The sequence below is a fragment of the Diachasmimorpha longicaudata genome, chromosome 3 (assembly GCF_034640455.1).
Source record: "Diachasmimorpha longicaudata isolate KC_UGA_2023 chromosome 3, iyDiaLong2, whole genome shotgun sequence".
NCBI classification, from domain to species: Eukaryota; Metazoa; Arthropoda; class Insecta; order Hymenoptera; family Braconidae; genus Diachasmimorpha; species Diachasmimorpha longicaudata.
Window position 1 is genome coordinate 10,950,555 of NC_087227.1, and position 25,057 is coordinate 10,975,611.

The following is a 25,057-nucleotide window of genomic DNA, read 5'->3' on the forward strand; positions in this document are numbered from 1 at the left end:
AAGCTGGAATTTCGCTCGGAAAAAAACATGAAAAGCTGCCTAAAAAATGGCTGAAAAATGCGTTCATCGATTTTGCACCATTCTCACTAGTGAACTATTGACGTTTTGACAAAGCTCATCATGAACTCTTTTACCCCTAATCGGTAACAGTCCGAATTCATGAAAAAGTTAAAGGGCTTGTCTTGAAATGAAGATACCATTCCCCTATAATGTACTCCCATTCAACTGTCTGTTCTCTTCAAAATACTAGTCTCAATTCCCCACCCAAAGGGTATCAACTATCAGAATTAAAACGCATGCGTCGAGACGCCGACTTATTCGTTGAGCATGTATCCGTATCCCTCCAGCGGGTTGATATCACGTCTGTATCATATTCGGCAGCCGCACGCGGTTCCGAACGCAAGTGTAGTGCAAGCTCCCCCGAAGCTCTTGTTGAACCCCATCATCTCGCTATCCGCAAGCCCATCAAGTCAAACAAAGTAAACCGTTAGATCGCAAATTATGAAATGTGGCTTAACTATCAAAAATGTGCATCGAAATAGTGAAAAGTGATTCGAGTTGACAGTGATGCATGACAATAGCAATGCTCACACTTCCTGGTCCATGATATGGTACTCGCTGTCATCATCATCTTCATAACCAGTTGAATTTACCCAACACCGACCAGCACAGCGATCCATCCGAGAACTTCCATCAACTCAGTGCTAGGGCCATCGTCTCTCCAAACAATTCCGAAGAATCTGCTCACCAATCATGAACTCAACCTCAGACTCGGACTCAGCCCTAGACTACCGGTGTGGACCGGGTCTGGACAGTCTTCATCAGGAGTACGTCAAGGTCCATGGCTGGGCAAGTCTTCTCGTCTGCATCTTCGGTTTAATCGCAAATACCCTGAACATCGCAGTCCTTTCGCGGCGTGAGATGTCATCACCCACCAATGCCATCCTGACGGGTCTCGCTGTAGCGGATCTTCTCGTAATGCTTGAATATATTCCTTACGCGAGTCACATGTACCTGTATCATCGTTCAAGAAAGGACACCTACAGCTACGGGTGGGCAGTGTTTGTCCTGGTCCACTCGATCTTCACTCAAGTCTGTCACACAATATCCATTTGGTTGACAGTGACATTAGCCATTTGGCGGTACATCGCTGTTGAATATCCCCAGAGTAATCGCCAGTGGTGCAGCTTCAGGAGGACAGTTCTGGCAATTGCTGGTGCTTATATAATATGCCCATTGATATGTTTACCCGTGTACTTCACCACCCAAGTGACATCAAAAATTGAGACCCTGAATAGTCAGGGTAATTCGGTCAACGTGAGTGTCTACAACGGAACAGAAATGCTTAAGAATGAAACATTATGGTTCGTTCATTTAAGTGAGACCATGAAGACTCATGGATTATTAAACTTGATGAACTTGTGGATGTATAGTGTTGTCATTAAGCTGGTACCATGTTTGGCCCTGACAATTTTCAGCTTAAGGCTAATTCTTGCGCTTCTCAAGGCCAAGAAGAGGCGAAAATTATTGACGAGTAGAAATGTCTTCAAGAGTAGTGAAGAAAATGTGGTGGACAATATCTGTGATATAAAAGCGTGTCGGAAGAAATCATCGAGAATACTGGAGAAGGAGCGCCAGACTGATAGGACAACAAGGATGCTTCTAGCGGTTTTACTACTATTTTTACTCACTGAATTCCCGCAGGGGGTCCTCGGGTTACTCAGTGTCATTCTCGGGACCGGATTCTTTAGGACTTGTTACGTGAAACTAGGTAAGATTGTTATCCGACTTTCGAGAGTAGAAAGCTTCGCTAAGACTCAGACGGTTTCAGTGATTGAAAGATAAATATAGCTATTTTCCGGAGTTCCATGGGTAATCAGCAATGTAATATGGCAATAGGACCGAGGGAGTCAATAGAAATTATTGAATCAAAATATTGCGTAGGAAAATTAGGGGATTAAAGTTCAAATAATTGGATTCCGTTCTTCTTCATCAGCTGGTAATTAATTTGAGAGTTTTTTTTAAAGGCTATTCAGCGTTATTGATTTTGGACATATTCCAACGGAATGGAAAATTTATTTTCAAACGGTATCAGCTGTAATTTTTTTATGGCCATTTATTCAGGATCCACGTAAAATGAATAACAGGATTGAGGACCATTTTTCAGTTAATTTTTCATTTTAATATATTTCTATTGAATGAATTGTAAAGGTGAGAGACGGAAATTTTTCCACCGGTGTTCTTGGGTTCGCAGCACGTTATATTAACGTTTCGACGCGAGGTTTAAATTTTATTATGACAATTGATAAATATATCACGACAAATCGCAGCATGCAATCAGCTAACCAACAATTGTAATTATTTCCGTCACGAAAAGTATATTGCGCACACTCCATTTGTTTACCTGGCATCTTTCCGTGAAATGACGTACGATTCTGATCGTAACTCAGCAGTTTTACGCACAACGGAAATTCTTACTTTAATTGTTTGTGTGCTTATGTGCTGCGTTTTTGTGCAGAGTGCTGTTACACAGAGGGTAAATTTATTTGAGATGAAAATAGGTAGAAGATATTATATTACACGTTTCACTGGCGCGAAAAAGCCTGATTCTGGCATAAGGAAGAAATTTATGTCACCTCACGAAGCTTTTCAGCTAATTACAAAATCCGATTTCAAGAATAGTCTCGAAGGTTTACTCCAGGTTCTTCAGGATATTTGTTTCGGGCATTACAGAGAACGGGATGAACTTGATAGAATATTCCATCTCATGTTTTCCTTTTTTTCCCTTTTTTTTTAAAGCCGCATAACAATTGTTTCAATTTGCACGCTTCCATTGCGCTATTTAATTGGTTGTTTGGAATTGATACGGTGATTGGGATATCGAGTGGAATATCATTGAAACGTCGAGAGTACTTGGACATTCCATTGAAATATGTGGAATTTCACATTCTGTATTGACAATGCGGAGTCACTGAAGGCAAATTTTTATTGACATCTTTGGAATTATATTTATTGAAAGGTCAGGGAGAAATCAGCTTGAACAGACTGACATATTTTTCAATACCATAAACCCTCTCATAATTTCGAAATTTTGTGCATCACTTGCTTTCAGTAGAGGCTAATTCTTATTATGAAAAATCGGTCATAAAATCGATGCAATTGCATCCTCTCAAATGCACACCGAGAAATGTTCAATAAAAATTACATACCAATTCCAGAGCGAAATGTGGTTTCGGAAAAGGTCACGGAAATGTTATGAATTTTTTTTTTTCAGAGCGTTCAGCAATTTTTATTGAATATTTCCTGACGTGTGGATTTCATATACGTACACATGATTGTATCAAAAAATTGTGAAGTTCTCTTTCTGCTGAATAATGAAAGTCATAATTAAAATAAATGCCATTTTCAGGTCATGTATTATTACACGTTTTACACTGACAAGAGAAATTAAAATCAGAATTTCAGTTGCAAGGGAATAAAATAAATTCGAGATAAGTGCAATTTATAGAACAATGATTTCATGATGTCATAATTTGAAATAGTGCACTCAAGGATGGGCCTCAGGTATTAATTATTTTGTGAGACCGCGACCGATAAAGTAGAATGGTGACCTCGCTGTCAGAACGACTTGTTCTAGCAAGTCTCCAGTATTGAGCGGATATTTCGAGTACCTAGACAGTTAATATGTACAAAAAATAGTTTAAATAGTATCAATCAATTCTGTGGCTGATTAAATTACTGTGTGGTCTTTCTACACGTGCCCGTGTTGCAGTTTGCTGGACGTGCCACCAATCTTATCACCAGGTGATTTACCGGGAGCGTTGCAAAAAATGCCATTCAGTATCCACACCAAAGCCCCCTCGCTGATAAACTCTCTTAATTATTTTTTTTTCACCTTTTCCTATGGGAAATTGGCGCTATCAAAGTAGTAAGAATTTTTTTTACCAGAATATATTTCTTTGCTATGTAGTTAATAAAAAAAATATTAGACTTGAGCAATTTTATAAGCTTTTCCATCGCCTCAATTCAAAAAATTCAGAAAAATAATATGTTGAGAAAGCTCTGAGTGTGACTCAATGAGAGCACTCTCGTTTCCCTACTCAACGCAGTCGAATAACTCAACGCGACCTCACATTATAAATAATATTTCCGACTGTATATCGAAATTTCAGAATTTACCACTCTAACATTTAACACTTGAGAAAGATAATGATGATAAACTTAATTAAGTTATCCACCCTCTTCAGAATTTCTTCCGTACTGTTGTAAGTAATTCCATACTAGATTAATCTCTAGTAGATTTCATCAGCAATTGAATTTTCCCCGCAAGCCACAAGGATCAAAAATAATTTGTGTTGAATTTCGTAATTCAAAGAAATAAAATTCTATTTCGCTTTTATAAATTATTCCGCGAGTCTATCTCGATCAATAATACAAAATCGTGGAACTGAAGACGCGAACAAACCGCGGGAGAGTTGGAGTGGAACGAATGGAAGGAGCTGTCCTAAGTTTGCAGGTGCGACAATGCTCTCTTACTAACTTGCACAGTGAATCCACGTATGTGTCTATCAATTTCAATTTATTTTCCTGCAGATCACGTGATTATTATATTCAAATACTTCGATTTACTTCATGATACGCAGTTTCCAGATAATTGAAAATCAAACTATTTGCGGAATATTTCCACGTGTCCAATTTTTCCCCATTACATTTGTAGGAAAAAATTTATTTTCCCCGCTAAATAACGAGAGAAAGAGGGAGGAAATGGCTTATTGCATTTATCGGATCTCTGTTATTTCAAAATGATTTTCGTTTACTGTACAATTGAAATTAATCGTACGACTCTGATGAAAAATATGATGCGGTCCTCGGAAACAACAGGATATTCAATCCCACGTGTTAACCGCCCTGGGCTCTGCGTCGGGTGGTAATTGGCACGTGGGTTAGAATTTTCGGTCTATAACATCGTGAAAATCAACGATTATAAGGCTGTGCCCTCTCTCTCCCCCTCTAAAGTGCATATTCACCCTCGTAACTTGGCTAAAAACTACCAATATTCTACTATGCAATATCTTTTTTTTTCCTGATTGATCATTGCCCATAAAAGCAAAATTGGCATTTCGCCAGGAACGCGAAAAGTCCATCACGGATCGCTCCATAGCGAGCTCTCATTTAAAATCAGTTTCAAGTAGTTTTTTTAGCTCTCTATTTTGTTTAATATATAACAGCAAGCCCTTCTAATCAGCGACTTGATTTATTATTTGCCTCATCAATGCTTCTGTCACCTCAGCAACTCCACCACCCACAACAATGTTGATATCCAATTCGTAATCAATACGAGTAAAGCTATCAGATGTTTCGCATCTCACCCTCCCACCTATAAGTATCACGTCTTTCTTTTCTTCTTCTCGAATTGCCTCTTGTTATTGGATTCTCTCAATATTTATTAAAAAAACTAACTTCATGGGCTAAAATCTCTACAACTTTTCCTCTCTTTATTCCGTATTTCTCTCTCACGATTCAAATTAAAAATTAAAAAAATTGTGGTCTCCCAACATTCATCGAGTTTTAATATTGTTTCACTTTCATATTCTTCCAGTCTATTCCATTAGTGTTTGCGTACCTTTCCCTCTTGCGCTCTTATTCATTTTCTTACGTGAGGAGATTATATGGTTTGGAATTAAAAGTTTCGCTGAATTAAATACCGGTATCAAGAAAACATGCTTCATCATAACCGAATTCGTTATCGGCCCTCAATGTTTTCCGAAAGTGGAATGGAAAAGTGTAGGCAGAGGTAACGGGACTTTGAGGGAATATCAAGAAGAAACCATTAACTTTTACTTCTTCTGATCCATAAACTTTGGAAGTAGTCAGTCAAGTTTCAAAGGCCCGATAGCTATATCATTTTAAGTAGCATTAACAGATTTGACTATGACCAAATGAATATTCGCCAATAATTAACCAACAGTCCACTCAAACAGCGCAATTCAAGTCACACAAAGTTCATCAAATATTCATTCATTAGATATTAACGAATGTACATTTGATGGAACTAAATGGACTTCAACCTGGCGCCCTAATCCGTTCCATCAGTTTGGGAGGTAATTCGTTGCTTCCAGGGATAAGTGATGATTCATTCACTGGAGGCGAATTCCATATGTTGGCACAATATCGAAGCCGATGCGGCCGATCTGTGATACGTTCATCAAATTGTCTGTGACTATAAAAAATTGGGTTATTGAATATTGACTTGAAGTGGGTCCACACAACTCATTCTTTCAATGTGACATTGCTCTAATATCTTTTTTCGTGAAGAATAGACAAACTGGTGGAACCCAAATAAAGCAAGTTCGGAAAAAAACATGAACAGATGTGAGGAGAGGCAAAATCATCCTAGTGAACAGTATATATACTATGCTCTAGCTCTGGGGCGTAAATGGCGCATTCCCTCTCACCCCACAGCTCCGCCTTTTCTCGTTAGATCCCAACCCCCTCTGTCCTCTTTCTTTTTTATTTTTCTTGTGGGAGCTTACGTGACAGTCCAACGCGAGTCAGTTTACGATACTTTTTGCACTGTTAGGAGGCTGAATCGGTTCAGCGAGGGTGAAGGGAGTAGGCCATGAAATAGAACTACATAGGGATATGAAAAGAAGATAGAAATTTAGTGGAATTCAGATATTTCAAAGTGTATGGAGACACCTTTTGGGAGTTTAGGGTGCATTGGATGTTGTGCTATGTATATTCCCACTACGGGGGGGATGTTTGTCTCGTAATTCTACCATTGTTCGATCACACTCGGTAGATATGATCGGAATACATCAGTTTTTCCGATGAAAATAAATTTAAAAGACGACGCGTTTTTTATGTGGTATACGATGAGATACCGAAACGATGGGATGTCAACTGAACGGAGTTGTTTATTGAGCTTTCCGGAGTATTATAGAGATGGAAGTATTGATGAATTATTTTCGACTGATGAAGTTTTTTTTTTCAATTTATATTTACGCTGTGTAATCCAGGCAAATAGACTTTGCAGCTGTCGTTCAATCAAGAATTTACATTTGAAGAGATTCTACACTGAGAACAAATTCATTTAAAATGTTGTCTGAGATTTGTACGGTGCATCTTCATGCATGTAGCCACTCTACATATGTATTTATGGTCAGTTGCATCCTTGGCATCTCCGGTTGCTTCCACACATTCAATTCAAATTACAAATATCCGAGAACACACACCGCAGAGTAATTGGAAACTCCATCCATACATTCGATTCGCTGTCCCTATGAGTGAACAAACATGAAGTGCATCAATGAATGCAGCATACGCTTAACACCTTCCATGGCTGAATTCTCTATAGAAGGTGTTCCGAAAAAAATTATTACACCCGGACTAGTCCATTTAAAGCCTCGGCCTGAAAAACCGATCATTCTTCCCCGCGTGAAAAATTGACACTCGATCCGAAGGCGTGAAAAAGTTTTTCATGGCTCAGTTTGGAAAGTACTTTCCAACTCATGTGATTATAACCCTCGCCTCTGGCCCGGGTGATAACGTCTTTAGAAAATACTGTCAATCCCGGAGGGTATAATATACCATTCTCACGGGTATCGAACGATTTCTTCCGTGACAATGTGTTGATAAGACACTCCTTAGGCACGTATAGGGCGCCGAAAAAGCTACTTTTTCGCACAGCCTAATGAAAATTGTTTGTCTTCTAGTGGATCCCTCATTGTAGTGAGTTGTTGTTGTTGTTGGTAGATTAAAGAAGTGACAGATTCCCAGCTCAGAGCTTCTCATACTGGATCACGCCATTTCTCATCCTAAGAAATACCGGACTATCATTTTTTTGAATGGACCTTCGTTTTGGCGATGTCACCTGACAGTTTGTTCGGACAAGGCAGTTGCTTCACATCTGGGTTTTTTTTTCATGAGGAGAAAGCTCATGAAAAACTCAATGAAACTTTTTGCACATTCTCCTCAGGTCCTGTTGACGATAAGAGATGGCGTTCTGGGTCACTCCAAGTAGATTTGCAAGTTCAAGTTGAGTTTGGCAAGGATCCTCATCTATAATACCCTCTAACTTCTCATCAACCACTTTCTTTGGTTAATCACGCCGTTTATCATCTTTACGGCTGACATTCCCTCCTCGAGAGGCTTCGAGCCACTTTTTAGATGCCCTGTACCATCCATAGTTGAACCAGTTATTCAATATTCGCCATATGCTCACATTCGAGGGGGAAAATTCAAATTCGGCGCGCGAAGCCCGCACCCGTCTCGATTCTATTGCCTGACTGGCGGCACAAATAGCCGTTTGAACTACTTGACCCCGTCCGTACATAATAAAATGCTTCATTAACAAATAAAGTGATGACTATATATTTTATAATCGCGGTTAATGTCTAAAAGAGACATTAAACGAGGAATTCCTACATTCTCAGCCTTTAATTCACTATATTTTAATTGTTAATATTGCAAAAGGCAACGCGATGCGCCTTGTGCGGTCATTTGCGAGTTAAAAGTGCCTTTCGGAATTGGGAAGACGTCAATAGAACAAAAATCAAGGGCTACAAGCGGTGAACATGACAGAATCAAATCAAATTGGTTGAAATTCTGTCAATAGCTGAGGGTAGGTTGGGCAGTCATATAATGAAAGTGGTAAAGCACTCGTGGTTCGTATCCGAAATATCGAAAGGGAGGGCATTTCCATATTTGGACCAAGTTCAGTGTTAACATAGGAACGACCACGAATAATCGATTTTCCATTAGTCCGGAAACCCCCATAATGCCCGCCACTGGACACATTTCCATGTCTGTCCCCTTGTTTGACCTTTATTCTCCTGTATTTTTCTCTCTTGTAGTTATAATAGATCGATTACTTCCGACCTCAAACTCTTGAGTAATGGTAATACCCAGTTAGAACTTTCGGAATGAGATGTAACTGCGAACTACATTTAACGAAGTTGACGGTTCTATTCATTTAGAATAAATGAATAGAACCTCTGGGGAAATCTTGCACAAGTCATGGAGTCGTCAAGAGTTATCTAAGTAACATAGGTCTAATTAATTCATGTAAGTGTCGCTATGATATTCTAATTTTTTTCAACGGTATCTACATTGGCTCTATGATCCAATTGATCGGAAAAAAATTGTCATCGCGGGGAGGGATGCCATAATTTGCATTTGTCGTGACATATCAAAACGTTAATTTGATTTGACTTTTACAATGGAATTATTCATTTTTATAAAAATCTGAAGCTTTCGGACTCTTTATTCAGTTGGTACGTTCAAGTAGCCTCTAAAATGCAGCAGGGAATTCGCGAGAAAAAACTATATCTCCAAATATATTTCATAAATGGGCACCTCGACGACAGCGTTCTGCTTTTAGCTGACGGCTGCAGCCTGAAATTTTAAAAACACCATTATAACCTTAGCATTTACTTGTCCCTCAGTATAAAATTGTTGCACAGAAAATAGAATACTTACGATGCTGGAGTTGAACGTTGAGCTGAAGAAATGAGTGATGAGTGACTAGATTTACCAAGGCTAGTCAATGCCACGAATTCACAGAGGAGCAGATTATCTCCTTCCTTCGCTGCAATCAGTGATTTCTGAAAAACTTTCCAAACGCGTTAACCGTTTCTACTTGACTTTGTTCCATTCTTTACCTTCTCTGTTCTCCACCACTGTGAGCCCTTGAGTAGTCTAAAAAATCGACGGAAAGCCAGAATCGATCGTCGTCTCAAGTGGGGGGAAGCAAAAGAGGGCAGATATATCCCCCTGACTCCTTCAGCTCATCTTGTCTTTCGTCTTCGTAGTCCCATTTTATGTAGCAGTATATAAAAAGTAACGAAAGGAAATACTTACTCTGTCATACTCATTCACTATTATTACTGTGTCTTCTCCTCTTGCACTTTCTGATCCAATTCGTCGAACGTTACTCAAATTACTCTGGGTTATTGGTTTGGCCGATAGCCACGGAGCATGGTTAACGTTATAAACTCAATAATGGCAAACTCATCTTCATCGCGCTTTAGAATGTACATTTTAGCTAATGTTAACTACGTTATACAGATCTTTCCGAACTATCCGTTGAGTTATACTACTGCCCGGCACGAAACATTCCGCCTCGAAGTGATTATTTTTCATTTCAGGTTATATTCAGGGGCGAATTGAGACAGATGAAGTGAGTGGTTTCAGCTACCACGTGATATAAGTCACTAACAATAAGATTAACAAGTCTCCACAGGGACAGAAAACTTGTGAAGTACTAAAGCTTACTCAGAGTGGTCGAAAGAGCTCACCTCAAGGCTCAAGTGAATCTTGGCTGATACCACTGGGCCAATATCGTTGCCAAACATAACTTAATTTTTCTTAGTGTAGGTCCTACCTAGCATTACTTGTTTGACAGACCTGGCCTTTACCTCGGGAAACAGAATGCTCATATGATTGTACGTGTAACCCGCCTGGGCATTGGCCTATTTTTTATTGAACTATTTCCTTGTGTATCTGATGTTATTAAAAATATATTGAATAACTATTTACCACCACGATTTTTCTAAGAGCTCCTGAATTTATTATCCGAGCCATTCCAAGTTATACACCCGGACAGGGCAAAGAGCAGAACCAGCATGGCGACTGCTCTATCAACCCTGACCTATAGTACCACACGTTCTTGAACCGTGGCGTGATAACATCGGTGAAAGCATGGTTACTAACGGTCAATTGCAGGTTGTCGGCCGCCGCCCAAGCTCAGTCCCCCTCTGAGTATAATTAGATCAATGTTCGATATGTACATTCATTCTGGATGTCTAAATTTTAATTCAAAATTTCCATAATTGAACATTTTAAGATTAGAAACTTACACGAAGAGCAGGCAAAGAAAAATTGACATAAAAATTGCAAAAAATCACCCCCTAAGAAGCGTAAGTGTGAAGTGAAATATAACTTTGTATTTATTTAACATATCATGAGCTCATCTCATAAAAATTCTGTCACAGTGAGATCAAACTCTAGAAGTAAAGACAATCATATTTTACTTGACATTTTGTTCGTCATTTTTATTGGAACGACATTTCACTTCACATGAATTAATTGCCCTTTTTATGAATAGAGAACATCTTAGGCCCATTATACAGCAATTTATGACAATAATTTGACAGAGATATTAATTTTCTTTCAGGTGAAATGATGGACATATTGGCTTTGATAAACTCAGCCATAAACTTCATCCTTTATTGTGCCATGAGTCGACAATTTCGCACAACATTCCACCAGCTTTTCTGCACCTGGAAGTTATTGGGGAGATGGCTGCCGGTAGCACAGCATCTCGATAACAACGGGCTCACCGCCACGACGCATACTGTGACACAAGTAACGCAAGTTTAGCATAGGCATAACCAACGAACATATGGCTATACGCTATAGGTGATTCTAATGCAAATACTACTCCTTCCCACCACAATTTTCTTTAACTGATCATTTTAAAGTGATCTCTCAAATAGACTGAAACATCTTCTAAATATTTCCCTGCTCTATTCCATTCAAATATTCCATCGTTTATTTATTCTTGAGATAGCTGACTCATTCAGTTTTGCAAACAGAATCAGTTTGGAGCCACAAATAAGACAGTCATTGGAAACAAAATCATTTTCATGTGATTAGGTGGGAGTGGGCAGAAGGAGCTGAAGAATAGCTTCGAAACTAGGACTAACAGAATATGAAGTTTGCACACATTCATCCACTTGTAGTCATAGAGATATCCCCTAAAATTGGTTAAATGATTTGGAATAGCGTTGGGGTGGATTACGCCCCTGGATTTCAGAGCAAAACTTGGAACCCTCTTCTTCCTCCTTCTACATGAATTGTTACAGTCAATTTTTTTCAACAAATGCCCCAACCTAAAATTATTCTACAAAATTGGAGGTTTTTATGATTTGGCGTTCCACATTCCAAATCAGATATTTCCCACATATTTTTCTCTATCATAATAATAGAATAAGCTTTGCAAACAAATTATAACTATTCTGTCCTTTTCTCGGTTAAAATTGGTGGCAACTAATTATTTTTAAAAATTTAATTTCGGTCAATCGGAATCCAGTATTTCAGGGGGAGATAACACACAATTACCACGAAATATTCGGAATAAATTAGCCGAACATAATTGTAACTCTTATCAGCAAAATAATCCCACAGTTGGATTTTCAAGACATGAATCAGTGAAATGGCCTCCCGATAAAGATCCGTAATTAATTCGGAACAATGCCCTGAAAAAACCTCTTCATTTGTTCATAGTTGAGATTTGGCAACGTGGGGTAGAAAATTCACGGTGCAATTAGAGGCAAAATACTTCACATTCAGACAGCCTCTACGGGGTCAATTATAATGAACAGTTGAGCAGCAAAGAGGAGTAACATAAAATCATAACTTTATCAGGCCATGACATTCGAATTTCCTCACCATTCCATTACTAAAAAAAATAAAATATCATTCTAATCTGTCTGAATATATAATATAATCGTTAAACTCTGTGTCATTTAAAACAAATAAAATTTTCCTTTTTTACGAAGACTCGCAAGTGGCTCTTGAAAGATAAGGAGAGGTGCCAACAAACTGAATTTTTTGAACAATGAACATTAATAAAAAAGACGTTATCGAAGACGCGTAAAAAAGTTTTATCGTAGTTTTCAATGTTCAATTAATTATTGAAGTAGATTCTTCTCATGCACGAGATTATGCGCCGCGTGGGTGGTTTCAGCACTTTTCCTGTTTTCTCTACCAGTCGAGAATATGGGGAAAATGTTAAAACCTTCAAAGTCCCACATAAGCTCACATACACGCAGCAACTTTGATAATTAATTAGATACTGCAAACAATGACGAAACCCCCTCCCTATTTTTTACATAATTTTTCTTTTACACGCAGTCATAATTCAATAGCGAAGTGGTAAACTGGAATAAATGGGCTCGAGTCTCAGTCCAGTTTTCCAGCAATATCTCACAATCTAAGGGACTATTTCCCTCAATTTTAATGACGACATTGACTGCAGGACTCAATTCACTCCCCCAAAGGGGTTGTAATAAAAATTCCAAAATGTTCATTAAAAATTGATGGATAATCAAAAGCGACTCATCTCAGTTTACCCCTTCACTAGTGAATTATTATGTGGGAGATTCAATCGTGTAGTAGTTACAGAACAATGGTCGGGGTGGTTTTCATACTGTTGGAGTACCAACTGTTATGTAGTCTATTACGTAGGCTTCTTAATCCCCCTGGTGAAATGGATCGTGCAAGCAAGGTCACTCGACTTTACCACGATGAGATGAAAGTACACGATACACGTAAATCCAGTTCCGATAGAGGCGGGCAAATGCAAAGTGAACAACAGTTGTTGACAAGTGTAAAGCGAGTACATATGACTAAAGAGATGTTGAGGAAAAAGTTTTACGATGCAAGAACAGAGGGGTGAAAATTAGGTTTTCTCCACGAGTGAATTACCAGTGGGTGGAGTGATGAAGAAGAAAATCGATTTTGAATGTAGTGGGCTGCAATTTAGCTACAGTGACTATTAAATTATCCGTAAATGTAGAATGCATGTATATGCATAAATTCATATTTCCTCACGATTCACATATTCTAGGAAAACTGAATTTAAGGTACCACGAGAAAAGATTCCCAGTGGTAAATCATATTCCCAGAATATGTTTTTCATAAATTTATTTCGGCATTTTTTGCTCATCAGGAGGAAGAGGGCTTTGTGAATTTTATCAACCCCACCCTGAAATCCCCTGCATACCTGATTAATGTGTTTATAAATACATTGTCTAGGTTCGTACAGCAGAAAGAAAGATAATATAGTTAATAATGAAGCGATGCAGAACATGAAGCAGAACAATAAAAATGGATTCAGTGAAACACCGCATGACTGATGTTTGACAAAGCTGATAATGACCAGCAGCCGATGTGTATCATTATTCTCTTAGGTTACGAAATCAACAAAGGAACACATAATTTGAGAGAAAAAATAACGACTGCTACCCTGTGGGTAACGTGTGTGACAACATCAAAGACTCGGCGTATTGCATGCAAATCCCATTCGAGTGGTGCGTTCGGGTGGTTTATTTGTTATGAAATGTAAATGGTGAAAGGCTAAAGCACAAGAGATGGTGGTTTTGAACAGGGAAAATTGATAATACTGTTGCACTACCCGAAGAGGATTTTGTATAAAAATTCTAGAATGTCCTAGACAGCCCGTTATTCCTAGCACAAGTCAATTATTAACGACATTCACATAAATGATCCAATGAATTTTGCTCATTCTGTGGGTGTTCTGATTATTCTCACGTCACTAGTCAATTGTAGTAGTTCGAGGGAGGCAGTCGTTTCCGGAAAAAAAGTGTATCAAAGTATCATTTTTTTTATGAACATTCCAATGATTCCAAAGAAAAAGTTTTATGTGGTATTCTACTTGGATGATAACGCTAGACTTGAGGGGACAAAATAGGCTGACCAGTAGAGTTTTGTAACAAATATACCTCAGGCTATTCACTCAGGTCATTTGCTATCCCCTCGGATAAAAATAAAAATTCCGTGTGAAGATTTTCCTCCCTTCATGAGAATTTCCGAACAGCAATCCGTCTTCACACTCATGCGAAGAGTCAAGATATAATCTACGTCTCAAGTTAATGGAGGGAACCACTTGCAATCTATACAATCAACATTGTGGAAGTTTCGTACAGTTGATCAAGACGGGGAAGTCGATTCCAATACATCGGAAAGTAAGGGAAAAGACATTAGAAATCAGAAAACGTATGTCGGGCATTCCCTGTCAAACTGAATAATCATTTTTCATGATAGCAGTGGCTCACTAATTTTTCCTGGTGTTGTAGTCAATTATGAATATTTTTCCCTCCCGACTAATAGATACAGGAGTGAGGGAGAGACTTTTGCATTTTTTTAATAAATTTTCCCACTCATACACCCACACAAATAAGGGATTTTCCAGAGGTAAATAATCTGAACCTGAATTACATTTTTTCTCATCGCGAGATTTTTTTTTAAACTCACGCAAAAAAATTCTTCGTGATTTGTTCACAAATATACTATGCGAAAATATGGTTTTGCTTAAATTAAGGTACGGGTCTAATAATTACTAGTCCATGTTTTCTTCTCCTTCGCGCCCTTCATATTATACCCACTTTCCCAGGACCCACGCTCCACTCTAAGGGAAAAGTTGTTTAACTTTGTTGTAAATTGAAGTTGCTGAGATAACAACATGAATATCTCGGACACTAGAGTCAACAAAGTGGTCCCTTTTCATGCGAAAGGCCGCATATGCGCACAAATAAACAGGCTATGACCTGTTTATTTTCCAGAATATCGAAAATTATTCCGCAAAGGGATGAAATTCACAATTAGTTCATAATTACGGTATGAAGACGGCCAACAAACCCTCCATTCACAAACCCATCTCACCACAAAAATGGCGGACAAGGCACATAAAAAAATAGCAACTACAGATGATCGGTAGGTGATTGAGTTATCAGCCTGTCAGAATCATTTGTTGTTTTCGATATTTGTCTGGTGATTGATGGACTTGGTGGTGAGTGGTGAGAGAAACCTTATTCCACGGGACATTTCTTGATAAATGTGTGGAATAAAATTTGATTATCCTCCGAGAAAATATCGATTTTAATCCCGAAGGAGACTAGTTGTGAATAAAATTTCAAATTCCAGCGTTCAATATTTCCTACCACCACAATTTTCCTTAAATATTTATTTCCGGGCTCCAACTAATTCCATTCGATAATGTACACTTACACTTGTACCTATACTTAAAAAAATTATCACCATGGGTTCGCTAGACAGTTTAAGGATTTATAAACTAGCTGACATATTGCATTGACAGTATGACACTCCATAAGGCGCGCATCAGAGGTCTTTGGCACGAATGCCATCTATATATATGTATATATGTAGCTGAATATTATGATAATGGTCCCATGTATCGCGTGTAAAACCACCACTACACAGTCATCTATCTTTCCATAACATTACATCCTTGGTTTTCATTATAAATCACTGCTTTTATCAGCTGACAAATTCCATTGTAAATCATAATATGATACTAGATATTTATGTATTACTCTATGAACAACAATAACAAAATCGATAGTATAGGTATAGGGACGAGAGTAAGAGTTCCATCGGTGATTATGAAACGGAAACTCGCTGTTCAACATATCTGAATATTTTATCAGTGATTGTGAAATGCATTAGTTAATTGCGCTCAGCGTATACCATAAAATATTCCATTTAATTTAACCACTTGTGAAAAGATTTTTTTTTTTTTTCAATTATCAAGCATTCAGCGTACAGGTCATTCCACAAAATCTCACCCATAAAACCAGCTTCCAAAGTTATCATTATTTTTTCATTCACTTCCAGGTAATATTTTTGCGTAGTGAATGGGATTTTTTTTATCTCTATACACGATTTTCCGCCTCGTTTAATCAGGCTTTTCATCTCGAAATGTTCTAATTTAATGGAGGGACTGAACAGATGGTTTTTCAAAATACGTTTCTTCATTATAATTAATGCATATGTAATGTAATTCAGTTGAAAGTAAATTATTAACAGAAATAAATAGCATAAAGTCAAGACGATTCTACCATATCTAGTATTGGTAATTGAAACTTTACTGAGGAATATAATCGACTGAGCTCAGCTTGTTTTGAGCTTTAAGGTAATCCGGTAAATCCCTCAAACCTTCTATCGTAACGCACCAAAATGTGCGTGTGTATCCAAACTTCACGGTCGTATTGGTATGAAACAGAACTTTCCGCTAATACCCGATAACTCCCTGAACCGTAGGCTATTGTGAGTGAATATTGGCACATAGAATCGTGAGATGTACTCTAATCTAGAAATCAATTCTAATCTTGGACAGCATAATGACTTCCGTACATCGATCCAAGCGCAGAGGGGTTGACTCATGTGTCTAAAAGATTAGAGGAATTTCAAATGGAATTTGTCGATGAAATAACTCACACCTTCAATCGAGTTTATTGAATTTTGAGTAAACATCAGAACACTTGAGTGCATTTCTGCAAAATGATAATATTAGAGGATACGTCCAATAATGTCATCAAATATTTGAACTTTTTCTGGTCCATGATATCATTCGAAGCTCTACAAAAGCACCGAGTATCTAATTTTAAACTGCACACATAAAGCCAAAACAAAGAAAAATCCACGGAGAATGTGGGAATAAAAACATTGAATAAAAACCGCTTCTGGAGCCTGAAATGGCGGTATGAGAGTGAATAATCTGGCGGAATTCACTATGCAAGAATGGTGGAGGTAAATACGTAAGAAAAATAAATAAGTAGCGAAAAAGAGAAGCACCACTGAGAATTGGAAAATAAACGTTTCACTACGGCGTCTCCACTCATGCAATTGTTAATTTTGTGACTTTTACGTAGAAAATTCCAGCGATATTCGCAAAAATGAATTTCATGTAAAAAGAAAAACAAACAACTTTGCCACAGGTAATACAATATTTGACATATTTTTTTTTTCATTTTCAGAGACCGTGAGGGAATTGGACGACACGTATCAAAGAGAAAGAAGCTTTTAAATTGTTTCTTCTTTCTGAAACAGAAAGCATCAAACGGCAAAATGGTAAAATGTTTTGATTCCAGAAGTTTTGGGAACAAAATCTAATTTATAGTTCTGGAAAGCAATCCAACGAAAATAAACGAAACGATAACAGAATAGATAAAAAATCATGTGGATGAAAGTTACGAGACACATGTCTACCAGAGTATTGTCATAAAATTTATATGATTTATATGATGTTGTAGAACAAATTAAATATACAGGAAGAATCCACGATTGAAAAAAATCCGAAAATCGAAAATTGGCCTTCCGAATCTTGAGTATAAAAATATAAATGAATACGTTCAGCACAATAAACAATAGCTCAATCCAGTAATTAAAATAAACTTCCAAATAGATGTCAAATATCACAATCTAAAAATTTCTATTGGGTCGCCAGAGGAATTTCCATAGAAAACTTATTCACTTGACCACGATCTTTTAATTTTCATGCCTTTGGAGAACACACACAATTACCAATGAATTTAACACCAATTATCGACTGAATGCCCTGTTACCCACATAAAATAGTCAATCGAATACTGCAATTCTATTTACCCAAAATTTGCAGGGAAATTCTGGCGGAAATTCGGTCAATGAATTAACAATAATTTTAATGATCGTCAATTATACTCCATTTGGAAACATTGCTCGGTGTTCGAATGTAATTACGTGATTAAAAATTCGCAGCAAAATTTATTCGTCTACCGAGAAGGATAGCAATGAAGGCCAACAACCCAGGAGTCAGTTTTCCCCCATTTATAATACAATTCGTTATAAAAAAATAGGCCGGACAAAACATAAAAAGAGAAAGAAGAAAGAAAGAAAGTCTGATTAATGAAACGTCGTCCTCGAAACTACGGTTGACAACCGAGAGGTGAATCCCTATCAACGCTTCTGTATCTCATTCTTCTCTCCTCCAGTAAAGGCATCCTAATCCCCTCCATGGGTTATAACTGCTCCCAACTGACCAACACATTATACACATTATTTACGAAATGACATTTTTTCTCTCTCTCTTTCTCGTATTATGATAAAACTGGTGGATGTAGCGATCCCAAAAAATGATGATTAATTTCGTCCTGCCTATCGTGAACCTATAGTCTCCATTCGTTGAGATATTGGTGACCCAGTAATCAAAAGAAGGTCGAAATTCACAGGGAACACAGTCGGATAAGCTTCGCGAGAGTATTGAGTTGTTTGTAGAATGTGTTTGATGTTTATGAAGTAGGAGGGTGGATCGCCATAGATATTTGTGAAGCAATTGAATTTGAAAAATATGCTAAATTTATAAAATAATGTGTCGGCTGAAGGCCTCCAGGCGATGGCCAGTTGCAGGTTCCCGGTAGAGCTTGCAACAAATTTCGTTAAAAATAAAAATAATCCTCTTTGTATTTTTGTTATGGTCCACTCTAATGGAATAGTATTAAGTTATACGGTCTTGATAAAGGTAAATTTAAATCTAAAAATGATTTGGATTTCCTTATTATATTATATTATTCGAATAAATGTTTCGCGTACAACGAGCTGAATTCATGAATAATCAGGAGTTCGGCTAATTTACCCTTTATACGCGCGAGACCTGATTACGACAGGTTTAATTCACCCGTTAGTTAACGACCAGTTAGTCAGTAAGGTGTATACACTTAAAAAAATTATCTTGCGCATTTCAAGTCACTGAGAGACCTAATTGTCACAGATGAACTTCATCGGGATGAATTGACTTGCAGTCAAATGCGATATTTGTATTTTCCGAATAAATGAAAGGAATTTCGGTGTATCTACACTCTATAAAGGAATTTATCTTCGTACTAAGAGAACTTTGACAGTTATTCCACATATTTTAATAAAAATAACCTTGCAATAACTTCAGGATTTCATCAATAATATTTGGGATTGCAAAAAAGATAAATATGTGCGTGTATTTAAAACAATATATCCCGGATAAAAAATATTCACCCTTTTATACCCCCAATTCATTAATTGAGTGCTCATAAGTATTCATGACGCTAGTCAATAATTAATTAATACAGGTGGATTGAAATATATTAATGATGTATTTAATGTGAAAATTACGAGTCTATTATTGATCACTACTTGCACTCTCACAATTTATAAGAAAATCTATTGAATAAAATATTTATTAATATTTACTAAACGTTTTATAAATGGTGACTTCACAGTGTAATCTCTATATGAATTTAATGTAATTATGAATACGCTATATAGTATGTTGGATGAGTATATAAATGTTGATATTTATGAAGAAATTTATGAAGTACTAACTGTAACGTCATTAAGTGTAATAACCAATTTATTACCCTAATGTAACATTGAATGTACAGAATGGTCTTTTTCGTTTGTAAATATAATAGTGTACATATCTATTATACTGAATTATTTAATGTGACCGAAACATCGAATATTTTCATTGATTTATGAATTCTTGTAAACTAGAATAAATTTTTCCATGTAAAATCCCTCCGTGGAGAATAGTGGTTAATTAATTTCCCAAATTTTATTTTTCATAGTTCTTGACACGATAGAGAAAAGGTAATAATAATATTTCAGTTATCGACGAAGTTCATTTTACTGTCATTCTAATAAAATTTCTGTTTTCCATTTTTCCGTATTTATTTTACTGTTGAGGGCGAGTCTCTTATTTAAACTAACGGATTGAGGTAAGTAGCTTTTTATGAGAATTTCCAAATCGATATTTTATGAACCGTTGGACTCAATGCCAACTGTTCAATCGGGTATCCAGTCGTAATATACTGAATTTGCAGAGAAGCAAAATACGTTAACATCTATAGTTGAAAACTTCTGCATGAGAAAATATGCTTGACATTCTTGAAAAGATTCAAGTACTTCTGACTTTTTTCCATCCAATTCTGCCTCAGTAATTGTATTATAAGTAAACATAATAATTTTTATGCTGGCCTGCATATTCAGAGTGAAATGCCATCGGTTATCAAGTGATTCAATTTTTTACGGTCTTCGGAAGCTTTTCAAAGTCAACTACCCGGGGAGAAATTTTTGAAAAAAAAAATCTGGTGCATTAATTCCATCAATTCCATGTACACTCATTCCCGGAATTCTGGGAATTAATGGTGCAGGGTGAACGTTCAGTTCAAGACCACTGAATCCCCCTCATCGGAATAAATCAGAATTATGCACGTGACACGATCAGTGCGATTGACGGTCAATCATCTTCTTGCTAACGACGGTATTTATAAACGATTCGCGAGCCTCCAACGATTCGTGATCCAAAAATATTTGGTTATCACATTTAGCTATAAACCCTCCGGTATTGAACTGTTTGATTGTATTATCTATTCAATTATAAATATTTATGTACAAGAAAATTTACTTGGCATTAGCATGAGTTATGGAAAGTTCTCCATAATAAATATTATTTGCAAAAAACTTGTTTTATCAGCGTCTAAAAACAGCGTTTGGTACGTGTACCACATCAAAATGCATAAAATTTCCCTAACCCTTGAAAACAATGAAAGTGTGAGTGATAATCCAGTTTTCTTCTTCTTTTTATGGCGCCAATTATTATTGCGCCGGCATTGGACCGTGAGCGATAACCCGATTGATGGAGAGTTTAGTCACGAACAGAAGAATGTATAGCAACTATTTCCAGCTCCGGGTGACGAGTTTCAATAGTCAGAAGTTTATGCAATAAAAATAAAATTCCTGGCAATTTTCTGAGTCTCTCTCGAGAAGAAATTTATGGTCGAAACTGGTCGTCGGTTTTGTCAGAATTCAAATGTGATTGGAATTCAGTTGGCGCCCAACATTGCTTTTTAAATATTGGCAGTGGAGGGCTGCGTATTATCGTTTCGTATTCGTAGTGAAGCAAATTACGTCACAATGTTTGATTCGGAACCTCCACTTGCCACTCAATAATGAACCCCAGTCATATTAAATTAACAGATTTATTATTTCAATTCTACCTCTAATTTCATGATATGCTAGATACGATTTAGTGTATAATAAAGTCCAATATATCTACGTCGGTTGTGTCGGTTGCATCAAATTCTCTATAATAAAGAGAAATATTATAATTTTCCTGCATTATCCCTAATTGTTGGTAACACAATAGGTGAACATCATTAGCGCCATGTTGTGTCGATAGTGCATCGCGTAGTGCACATGAACATTATCAGCATAAAAGTCCACCGTTTCCTCTGCAGGAACATAGGTAAATCTATGCTCTATACATGGATACGAGATATTTTGATTTATTGAGGAAATTTTCATTCTCCTTCGGTTGCTGAGATTCGAAGTAGATACTATTAATTCAGAGTAACTTTCCAATCAATTTTATAGGAGTAAAATTGGCTGGAAAATTCATCATCTTTAATGATCAGAACTGGAGCGCAGAAGATTTTTTATTTTCTTTCATTTTTATTGAACTTTGTGAAATAGTATTTTATTGCCTGAGAGCTGTATTTTACCTTCTCTTGGGAATATTTTCGGGAATAGGGATAAAATAAATAGGGTGGTGAAACACCCCTTTCGAAGAGGTTTGTTAACGGAACCAAGACTACTTTACCCATTTGAGAGGGAAATTTAAGCCGGTTATAGAATAATATGCCACATGGCGTGCATTAATTTATCACTTGAACGACCAAGATAAAACACTCAAAAAATTGCTGTGGGATTTCAGAAAATCTTGAAGATCACATAAAATTGATTCAACGAAACATTATGAGGATGAACTAGGAATTCCTAGAAACTTTAGATTTTTCAAAAATGGTTTGAAGGTAAATGGGAATCACAGGGGGATTAATTTCATTGTGTTCACTTTTCCAGGGAATTAATCAAGGAGCAATTTGTTAATTTAACAACGTTGACAGAGCTATTAAGGAATTGCGTTAACAAGGTCCTAAAAATGTTACGGTTTCGTCAGGGGAATTCAATGACCAACTATAGGATATCAAGCGATCAAGGCGATAAAATTCTAATTAAATTGAACTTGTTCCAGAAAATAGAGTAAAGAAAGAAGGTCGAGAAGAGTAGCGTGGAAATGGAGTTTTCTCAATCATGGAAATCTCCACACCAAGCAATAAAAAAATCGGGTCTAGGTAAAAACCGCCCCGGAAAAGAGTTCAAATCGAATGTCCGGTGCGTGTTCTGTTTTCCCCTGGGTTTTTTTTTCGTTTACCCTACTTCTCGAGCTGGCGAGTTATTCATCGTTTTACAGGAATTCATTGTTCCAGAGTCAGTCATAGACAAGCGACAGTGGGGCAAAATCAATCATTTTTAATGGGCCAAAATTATGAGATAAACTGTGACAGTGTCCACACTCTTTCCGTTATTGCATTTTGTTGAACGTTCTTTGCAATTCTATCAGTTATTTTCTTTGAGCACGTTTCTCATAGATATTTCATGAAAAACGTCGGAAAGTTTTCTTGTTTCTTGAGATAGTGGAATTTTTGTTATGACATTTGTCGAACTACTCGATTCGCTCCACAAAAAAAACTACAATCAAGATATCGCTATCTGCCCTCAATTTTGAGATATTCATCAATACCTGATCAATAGTCAAAAGTAGCTTATCTAGTTTTATCAGTTCGCTACTGATATAAAGTTGAGACAGTCAGACTGACTTAGGACAACTGAGTCGTGGATTGACCTTAAAATTTTGATGATTAAAAACAAATCTATTTCACCCCCAACTTGGCGGTATTGCCCTAATATCTGCTCTATCTCTACGCCTGCAGCTTGGTAGCAATCAGATTGTGAGGGTAATTGGGCAGTGAGGGGGTGGTGAACAGATTAGTTGGGGTGAGAATAAAAGAAACTACTGATGAGGCATCTCCCAGTACAGCCAGAAAATACTCTTTGCGGACACGTGAAATTGTCCTGCTTCATCATACCGTACCTTACGAATGTAGGTGCGATCAACGAACATTGTCGGTAACGCTGTCGGTAAAGTTGAAATTTATTAGAACCCGTGAGTGTCTACACGAGGAGATCCACTGATATTTTATCGGCTGGCTTCCCTAGGATGCTGACATTCCGCATATCGACAATCGCACTGTCTTTTTTTTTATTTTCCGTATTTTTCGATAATTCTGATTTTTTGATTTTCCTGGTCCTTAATACTGACAAAGATCAGGCTAAACCGAATAGTTCTATCGTAGCATTTCGATCGATTGAGGTCAACATATATTTTCCCGGTATAATATTTTGCTGACACATCGATTGGTCGCAACATTCATTATCCGTTCTAATTATTATTACGATTATTTATTACTGCATTAGGATGCATAGCCCCATTACGAGGGGGGTTTAAATACATCGCATAAACCAATACGAATATTCTCGATAATATGCAAGAACAATTTATTAGTTGAACCCAGAGTTAACGTACTTGCACAGAAGCTAAAAATATTTGGGCGAAAGATCTTCTCTCCATAAAAAAAAATTGAGGATTTTTTTTCCTATTTATTTTGTCTTACCTTATGTGCGGGCCTTTGTCCGGGTCAGGTAGACTTGAGAGTTTGGGCTGGGCCAGTAAGAAACACTCTGGAGATGTAATACAACCCCGTCGTTTGAGGTCGGGGTCAATTGGCCCTCTCTTCTGCGTAGTACGATGACTTTGGTAGACACAACACTGAAAAAGCAGAAAATTAGGATTTAGTATGACAACGGAAGGCCATTGGCTTATATTTTTATAAATTTTCAGAAAAAAACATTTTTTTCTCTGTATTTTGTTCACAAGCGTAAAAAAAAGATCACCGAGCCCCCGCCAATATTCGGCTTACTGTCAATTTTCCGAATATCGATTCATCTACCCTAAGCCAATGCTGTGCCCACCATCGGTGGGATACCAAACAAGCGATCATCGGTCTTTAGTCGGGTGTTACATCCACCAATCCTCGTCCCTTGTCAATCTGCATTTAATGGGACGAGGGGAACTTTTAAAAAGGGGATTTTCAAAGAGGGTATTACAAGACATGGTGATTTATGCTCGGGGTTTTCCAAAAGTCTCTTCGAAATTACGGGACATACCCAATTTTTACTAAAAAAGTAGGGGAAGCGTTTTCATTATTTTATCAAATTCGTCCAAAAGACAATCTCATAAAAATTTTAGTAATTTCGATAGTTGGTAAAAGCCAAGGAGTTGCAGAAAGTGTAAACAAAACTTGAAAATCAGAAATATTTCAATTTGTACGTATTGAAAAAAAAAATACTGTCCCCCTTGGCTGCCATCATGGCATTTCACAATAATGTCGCGACACCCTCTATTACAGCATCTTTTATTTTGTACATTCCTGCTGTGCCACTTGTATCACAAAGGATAACCCCCAGCTGTAAAGAATATCCAGCATCCCATTTTTTATCAGCTATTCAAACACAGAATTCCCTCTGTTATAAGATGTATGCT

The 25,057-nt window shown here is 37.2% G+C and overlaps 1 protein-coding gene across 2 annotated transcripts; it reads left to right on the forward strand.

Moving 5' to 3' along the window:
• The first annotated feature begins 205 nt into the window (after positions 1-205).
• LOC135160014 (G-protein coupled receptor dmsr-1-like) lies at positions 206-20,125 on the forward strand. 2 transcript variants are annotated; one of them, XM_064116138.1, is made up of 3 exons: positions 206-1,771; positions 11,177-11,421; positions 17,583-20,125. In XM_064116138.1, exons 1-2 carry the CDS (start codon positions 754-756, stop codon positions 11,380-11,382), a joined length of 1,224 nt encoding a protein of 407 aa, XP_063972208.1. In that variant the 5' UTR covers positions 206-753; the 3' UTR covers positions 11,383-11,421; positions 17,583-20,125. The 2 variants fall into 2 exon arrangements, with proteins under 2 accessions (XP_063972208.1, XP_063972209.1); XM_064116139.1 differs by having other exon boundaries at positions 11,177-11,367.
• The last annotated feature ends 4,932 nt before the right edge of the window (positions 20,126-25,057 follow it).